Consider the following 7812-nt stretch of genomic DNA (forward strand, 5'->3'; position numbering starts at 1 on the left):
GCCATGGCTCATGGGCCCAGCCGCTCCGCGGCATTTGGGATCTTCCTAAACCAGGGCACGAACCCGTGTCCCCTGCATCGGCAGGCGGACTCTCAACCACTGCGCCACCAGGGAAGCCCACCTTGTACTTTTTTGACTATCAGGTCCTTAAGCTATCCACAGGTGGATGGTCCCCAGTCCCCAGTGTCCCCTCTCCAGCACCAGTGTTTTCTCGGGAGGGCGCGCCTGTGCTCTCCATCCGCGTGTCCATCTGGCCAGGTTCACACTCCGCTTGTGATCTGGGGTCAGCACTGGCCCTGTGGTGGGGTGAACGAAATCCCCCCCAAAATATGTCCACATCCTAATCTCCAGTACCTGTGGATGTGATCTTATTTGGAAAAGGGGTTTTTGCACATGTGATTAAGCTAACGACCTGGAGATCTCCCTGGATCACCTGGGTGGCCCTAAACCCAGTGACACACACTGGGTACGAGACACACCGGCACACGGAGAACGTGACGTGGAGACAGAGGCAGAGGTTGCGGTGATGCGTCCGTACGCCAAGGAGCTCCAGCAGTCGCTGGCAGCCGTCAGAAGCTGGAGAGGCCGAAAGGACCCTCCCTCAGAGCCTGCAGAAGGAACCGGCCCTGCCATCACCTTCATTTCTGACTCTGGCCTCCAGAAACGTGAGAGAATAGATTTCTGTTTTCATGTGCACACGTGCACGCGCGCGCGCACACACACGCACCACCACTGGCCCCTGGAGAATGTGGGTAGGAGGGGCTGAGTGGCAGGGACCTTGCCAAGGCTGCTGGGTGGCTCAGGGCCGAGCCAGGCCTGGATCATGTGCAGTTGGGGGCTGCAGGAGAGGGAGGCCTCCCAGACGTAGTTCCTGGAGCTGAACTTTATGAAGCACCAGCTCCTGCCGCGCCGTACCTTGTGCCAGTCTCCTCCTTGGCGAGGCTGTGCTTTGGTCTTGACGCATTCATTGTGCATTTTGCTTTTGTGGAAGGACCTGCAGACAGGCTTCTATCCCAAGGAATTGGTCCCTTTTCAGATGTATCTTCTTAATCCCTTCTGCGTGGCCACTGCGAGGAGAGTGGGCCCTTGAGTCCCTCCTTTCCTGTGGATTTCAGGCCCAAGCAGCCCATGTGGGTGTCCAGGGCTCTGACCCACACTTTCTCAGCTATACCCAGAGAAAGCCAAGACACGCAGGATCCTCTTGGCTGTCTGGCCCGGGGAAGAAGGGAGAAGGAATGCTGATGGGGAGGGAGGACAGAACTTCAGCAGAAGCACCTGGAGCAGCAGCCAAGGGCTGAGCAGGGGCTGCATCTGACGGGGCTCAGCCCTGTGGGGAGGATGTGCATGGGGATGGGCAGGCAGGTGGCCCTCAGTGAGGCGAGCCTCACAGTACAGAGATGCAAACAGTTAGGATGAAACTGCCATCTGACCGTTCTGCTGGCAAAGCAAAGGCCGGCAGGTTACGTCTAAGCCTTGATTTTCTCAGACCTAAAATGGGAACGCTACCTGACGATGCATGTGAAGAACCTCGAGTGTAAAACCATTATGGGTTGCTCTGGCTCCATCTGCAGAAAACCCAAACAGCAGTGGCTTCAACAAGACAGGGGTTTCATTTCCTCATTTAAAAAAATGTTGAACATAAGTAGTCCAGGGCTGGTATGTCAGCAAAGACCCAGCCTCCTTCTAGCTTTCTGCTCTCCATCCTCAGGGGATGAATGTTGCCTGCATGCTCTCAAGATAGCTGCCTGGGCTCCAGCCATCACATCTAAGTTCCAGGAAGGAGGAAGGGTAAAGATGAAGGTACTGCCAGCTGAATCCCCCTTTTAAGTGTCCTTCCTGCACGTGCCTCCCAACGCCATCCACTTAAACGCCATGACCACCTCCCCTTGTGCGGGCAGGAAGCGTACTTTGTCTAGCCAATTGTCCCCAGTAACACTAGGGTTCTGTTAGTACGCAAGCGAGGGAGAATGGATGTTGCCTTGGCAACCTGTAGTCCCTGCCTCAGCCATCACTCAGGCAGGAGAGGTTACTAAGTAAAAGCTCAACCAGAAAGTTGAGGATGGACGGTGGGGAGAAAGCCCGTGTGAGGGTGGCCTGCATCAGACCAACACCTGCTGGTCGCACTTCTCAGCCCTCTTCTAGGCCTTGCAATTCCACCTGTGGCAGGCGAGGCAGGGTGGGGGGAGCCCGGGACGTGTGTCTTTAACACACACTCTGAGCTGTTTTTTGTTTGTTTACTTCTGTGCTCAAAGGAAGGGAAGGAAACCCAAAGACAAGCAGAGTGCATCCCAATTCCAGCCCTGGGCCGACGACGCTCACAGCTCACAGCCTCCTAGTGGGAGGGTCTGAGCCACCCTCCTACCTTCCTCCTGGTCAGAGACCCTCTCCAGAGTGACTGAGGGGGCAGGAGGGGCTCGTGGTGTCTTAGGGTGCCTGATCAAGGAAGCCAGCCACACTGAGACCACACAGAGCAGACTGTGTAGGTGCCTCAGGCCCAGGAGGGCCTTTTCCACTTCAGAGACGCCGTCACCAAATGACAAAGTGCACTAGAACCTGGGTCACCTGATCCCAGAAGGGGCCGTGGCCTCAATCATGGTCAGTTAGAACTGTGATCAACCTTGACTGAGCAGGCTTCTGGGGCAGCAGAAGGCGGAAATCTGATGACATCAGCCCCTCCTTCCACAGCCTGCCCAGGGGCCTGGGGTCAGCAGGGAAGGGGGCTGCTCTCCAACACCCACCTGGCCCCCGGGCCCTCAGGAACCTCAGGGCACTAACAGGCAGGAGGGGACTCTTGCACTTTGCTCATTCGATGCCCAGCAGCAGCTGATGAAGACGCTGTAGTTACACGGTCTCGGGAGGGTGGCCTTCCAGGGCCGGGCCAGACCAGAAGGAGGAAGGGCCCTCCCGCCGGGGGAAGGTATGCAGGCCGTCCCACGTGCCCCTCTAATCCGGCTCTGGGCACAGAAGGCCGACCCCTCCAGATTAGCCCACCTGCTGAGCCACTGGAGGGGGCGGCCGGCCCACGGGTCCTCTGCCCCTCCCTTCGCAGCCTCTTCTGGGCTCCAAGCTCTGAGAGCTCCTGCCACCTGGCTCCCCCTGCCCCTTCGTGCCTAGTGGGGACAACAGCTCCTGCTCTGTCTGGTCCCTGATCTGCTCTGTCCCTGGAAAGTCCACATAAACTCCCTCCTTCTGTTTTTTGGCCGTGCCGTGCAGCACGCGGGATCTTAGTTCCCTGACCGGGGATTGAACCTGCGGCCCCTACAGTGGAGGCGCAGAGTCCTAACCACTGGACCGCCAGGTAAGTCCCTAAACTGTCTTTAGTTAAACCTTCTGCTGACGCAGAAGGAAAAAGCCAAACCTGATCTCACAAGACCTTTAGTCAACAGGCACCGTGCATGAGGCCCTGCCCCCAGCGGCACATCCATGACACCCAAGAGGAGACAAGTGGAAATAAAGATACATCTGAACAACACAGTTATGCACAGAACGATTCCTTCCAGCCACGGGCTGCAGAGCTCTCCTCAACAGACCTGTATCATCATGGACGTCACCATGCCATCAAAGGCCCTGCAAAGAGAAACAGACAATCAGAGAAGCAGACCCAGGCCCTCCATCCCTGGCTGGCAGAGATGTCAGTCTCTGAGGTCCAGGTGAGTAAAACTGGCTGAGGCCAGGACATGCATGCCGCCACATCAGGCGGTGAGAATCTGAGTGTCCCACCTCATTCCTGTGCGGTTTCCCACAGTGCTGCCCTTGCTGGGTCTCCAGGCGGGGGGGGAGAGGGGGGGCACCCAGGATGACCCAAGACACACTGTCACCACTGAGGGAAAGCACCATAGGAAGGGGTCATCTTCCCTGGCTGGGGTCACCTGCCGGCTACAAGGAACCCCTTGGGAACTGTGTCTGGGATGCAGGGAATTCCCAGAGCAGGTTTGGAGCACGTGCTCGTGAATGCTTCTTTGGGAAGCATCATTGTGACATCCAGATGTTAGGTCTGTGTTTACCTGAAGGCTATTTCGAAGACACCTGCACCCTAACGTCCTAATCGTCTAAGTTCAACGTCAAAGACAAAATCGGGCAGCGACAGGAGGACGTTTTCTCCCGGAGGCTCCTGTCCACATGCCTGGGCCCTCACTGGGATCTGGGGAGGCGCCCCAGGACCTGCTGGGCCGACCTGGGAGACCAGATGGGCAAGCTCTGCAGCCCCCGCGCCCCAACTCCCCTTCTCCTGATCTGGAGATCCAAGGAAGAGTTTGTTTGGAAAAACAGGGTTCTGCCTCTTCAGAATGGCTGCCTTAGACGGACAGTGCCCGTTGCTCATAAAGGCCTTCCCTCCCTGCCTCTCAGAATCGCTGCCTCTCAGCAAGGCGGGGGCTACCCGAGAAGGCGCCACGCCCACCTGGACTGAATGCGGTCCCCCGGGTTATAGAAGGGGTTGCACATCACGTCTGTGTAGGAGTTGTGCAGCTTCCGGAACATCTGGAACAAGAACCAACAACGTGTTTAATTCACACGTGCAAGTACACACAGCTGCTGCCACGCTCGGGCTTCTCAGCATTTCTGAACAAAGACGGAAAACCGAGCGGCCAGGCGCGCCCACCGGCCCCCACACTCACACTGCGAATCTCGTTGTCTCTGAGCGCCGTGTTGGAGGAATCCACCACCATGACAAACTTCACCTTGGAGTTGGTCACGTAGCCGTAACTGCACAGCTGGTTAGGGAACACGCTCTTAACACGGGGACTCTGTGACAGCCCCAAGCACGGCATCACCGTGCAGAGCCTGTGAGAGGAAGGCCATCTGTGCATGTCCTCCGGCTGCTAAGCTGCTCTGCAGAAGCATGACACCTGCATCACAGCAAGTGCCCCAGGCTGGGCCACTCCCACAGTGCCAAGAGGACAAAGGACTGCAGCAGGTGTGACTGGACACTTCCTTAGACAGCTCTGGTGTTTACTGGAGAAGCAAAGGGCACGGAGCTAAGCCTATCATGACCCAAGCCCCGGGGCAACCTGCCCAAACCCTGGGGCACCTCGCCTTCTCTCTGCAACAGTTCCCAGCTGGGAAGGGTTAACTGCAAGACCAGAGGTTGCACAAATGAGGCGAATCCTGCCTAAGGTACCCATACCTCTAAAGGCCACTCCATCTTGCGGAACAGTGGCTCCGGGCAGTGACACTGGGCGAGCTCGTTACTGCTTGTGGGAATGTCTTTGAACTCCATAGGTTTCGAGCCATTTGTCCCAAGGACTGGTCAAGATCTTACAGTGACTGGTGGGGCCGGGCCTGGCAAAGAGATGAGTGGGGACTTCCCTGGTGGTCCAGTGGCTAAGACTCCATGCTCCCAATGCAGGGGGCTGGGGTTCGATCCCTGCTCAGGGAACTAGATCCCACATACTGCAACTAAGTCCACATGCCGCAACTAAAGATTCTGCACGCTGCAAGGAATATCCCACATCCTGCAAGTAAGACCCTGTGCGGCCTAAATAAATAAATACTAAAAAAAAAAAAAAGATGCGTAAACAATGACCCCTTGCTCAGGAGGTGGTGGCCCCACTGAGATGGCATGAAGCCAGAGAGTCCCCAGTTCCTCCACAAACCCAAGGGACAGGTGGGGACTGTCACAAGGCAATTCAAGCCTGGCTGCTCCCACATTATCCTCCTAATTAAAGAAAGAAGGGTGTGAGGTCCTAAGTGTCCTCAAGCTGCTCTAATTCCCCACTGGCCAAAAGCCCGCATCTTTTTTCTTTTCAAGTGATGTTACGAGATGCTTTTCAAGGGGACCTAATGCTACAGCGCACCCTGCGACTGCAGGGAATCCCCAGACTCAAAGCCACTGCCAGGTGCGAGGATACACCTTGTAGTCCTCTGTGGGGTACAGCAGGCCCAGGTAAAGCTCCCTCTGGTCCACCAGGGCCTTCCCCATTGCTGAGATCTTCTCGTCCACCACGTCCAGGGACGTGTGCACCATGTAGTGAAACTTGAGCTCGTTCTCCGTGGGGACACTGCGGATGTAAAGAGGGTAATTCTGCAAGAAAAGGATGACGGTGGCTGAAGAGACAAGGATCCACCCCATGTGCGCTGGCCTGGAAAACAAGGCCACGGGGCACTCAGGAGGGCAGATCGGCCAAGTGCCAATTAGCCATAGAATACGCTCTCATTCCCCAAAACCCACTGCTTAATCCTCCAAACTGGGACTTCCCTGGTGGCGCAGTGCTTAAGAATCCACCTGCCAATGCAGGGGACACGGGTTCGAGCCCTGGTCCGGGAAGATCCCACATGCCACAGAGCAACTAAGCCCGTGCAACACAACTACTGAGCCTGCACTCTAGAGCCCGCGAGCCACAACCACTGAGCCCGTGTGCCACAACTGAAGCCCATGCGCCTAGAGCCGTGCTCCCCAACAAGAGAAGCAACCCGCTCGCTGCAACTAGAGAAAGCCCGCGTGCAGCAAAAAAGACCCAAGGACGAAAACCCAACGCAGCCGAAAATAAATAATAAATAAATAAATTTTAAAAAATCCTTCAAATTGCCGTGGGCATTGCCTTCAGGGCACCCAATCTAACCTGAGGAGGTTTTCATACTGTCTGCAAAGGGGCATGGGTAGGATGGGCAGAAAAGAGAAGACGCCTCTGAAGTGGGTCTGAGCACAGCCTGTCACTCACGTTCTGAGCAGGGCCCCATTCTAGCACGTGCTCTCCTCCTGGCCCCGTCATACTGGCTGTTTCCCAACACTCCAGCTCCTGCAGTCTCAGAGGCACTGGCAGGCTCCCTCTAAACCCGTCAAGGGTTGTCTCAGACCTCCATCTCTGCAGGGCCATTTCCGAGCAGCCTAACCCTGGAGTTAACAGCGCCTTCCCAGGCTCCCACAGGCCTGGCACTGCACAGATATAGTGTACACAACGCTGTCCCTACCCTGATGGAGATGACAGATGAAGGAGACAGTCCACAAACCCACCAACAAATAACGCAGCAAGTGATAAGACGGAAGTCAGCGTAACAAGAGCTTCACGGGAAAACCGCCGCAGAAGCCTAGTCTTCAAAAGGCTGGGGCGGACACCACGGCTCCGTGCAGTAGGAGCGCGTGGATGGCCACGCAGCCCAATCTCAGGATTCAGAAAGAGCTTTCTAGAGAAAGTGAAATCTTCGGTGGCCAGTGGAGGGGACAGGAGTGGGGGAGAAGGAGGAAGGGGTTCCAGGTGCAGAGGCCCAGACGTGAGGGAGCAGAGCCTGCCGGGGGAGCTGCAGGTAAGTCCGTCAGCTGGAGTGGAGCGTGTCTGTGGTACGGGGAGGGGATTATTCGGACATGATTCTACGGCAATGAGAAGCCACTGTTGAGGCTTCCAGGCAGAGGTGTGCAACGGTCTGACTTGTGGCTGCTGAGCGGAGAGGAACAGTCACTCGTCCGGGGGTCGACGGCCTGGCCGTTGGGAGCGCGCGGCCGAGCAGGATGGACAGAAGTGGACGCCTAGACTCGGGAGCAGGAAACCACAAAGCCCGCGGACGGGGGGCTGGGCGGAGCGGCGGCCCGCACGGAAGAGGAAGACCCGGCCCGTGACGCTTCGGCAGCGGCAGGTGCAGGTCTGGGCGGCGCCTCCGCCGGGCCCGCCCCTGGCCACCTACGCTCGGCAAAGCCCCCGGGCCCACCCTCCGGAGCCCTTGGGGCAGGGAAGGAGGGGAACCGGAGAGCTAGGCTGACGCTGGAGCGGGCCTGCCCGGCGGAGTACGCACCTCCTTGGCGATCACCGCTACGCAAACCGCCATCTTGGGAGCCCGACAGGCCGCATCACGTGACGACGACGGTAATGCGGCCGGCTA

At 57.3% G+C, this 7812-nt stretch overlaps 1 protein-coding gene across 4 annotated transcripts; it reads right to left on the reverse strand.

The window, feature by feature from the left end:
• Positions 1-21: 21 nt before the first annotated feature.
• TRAPPC2L (trafficking protein particle complex subunit 2L) lies at positions 22-7790 on the reverse strand. 4 transcript variants are annotated; one of them, XM_027118976.1, is made up of 7 exons: positions 7726-7790; positions 5850-6022; positions 4617-4704; positions 4400-4479; positions 3531-3567; positions 1507-1565; positions 1046-1214 (listed from the first exon to the last, which is right to left on the reverse strand). In XM_027118976.1, the coding sequence occupies exons 1-7, from the start codon at positions 7756-7758 to the stop codon at positions 1166-1168; spliced, it is 519 nt and encodes a 172-aa protein (XP_026974777.1). In that variant the 5' UTR covers positions 7759-7790; the 3' UTR covers positions 1046-1165. The 4 variants fall into 4 exon arrangements, with proteins under 4 accessions (XP_026974776.1, XP_026974775.1, XP_026974777.1 ...); XM_027118975.1 differs by lacking the exon at positions 1507-1565 and having other exon boundaries at positions 22-1214; positions 5874-6022; XM_027118974.1 differs by lacking the exon at positions 1507-1565 and having other exon boundaries at positions 22-1214.
• Between the last annotated feature and the right edge of the window lie 22 nt (positions 7791-7812).

The sequence above is a fragment of the Aethalodelphis obliquidens genome, unplaced genomic scaffold, assembly GCF_003676395.1.
Source record: "Aethalodelphis obliquidens isolate GAN/ISIS:26980383/991018 unplaced genomic scaffold, ASM367639v1 scaffold20, whole genome shotgun sequence".
In the NCBI taxonomy this organism is placed as follows: domain Eukaryota; kingdom Metazoa; phylum Chordata; class Mammalia; order Artiodactyla; family Delphinidae; genus Aethalodelphis; species Aethalodelphis obliquidens.

What these genes read in the sequence shown, in the direction of transcription:
- TRAPPC2L (XM_027118974.1), bottom strand. Translation starts at nt 7,758, where the DNA reads ATGGCGGTTTGCGTAGCGGTGATCGCCAAGGAG. An exon ending in GAGACAACGAGATTCGCAGT is followed by an intron (nt 4,480 to 4,616) that starts GTGAGTGTGGGG and finishes TTCTTGTTCCAG; the next exon opens with ATGTTCCGGAAGCTGCACAA. An exon ending in GGGGACCGCATTCAGTCCAG is followed by an intron (nt 3,568 to 4,399) that starts GTGGGCGTGGCG and finishes TTCTCTTTGCAG; the next exon opens with GGCCTTTGATGGCATGGTGA.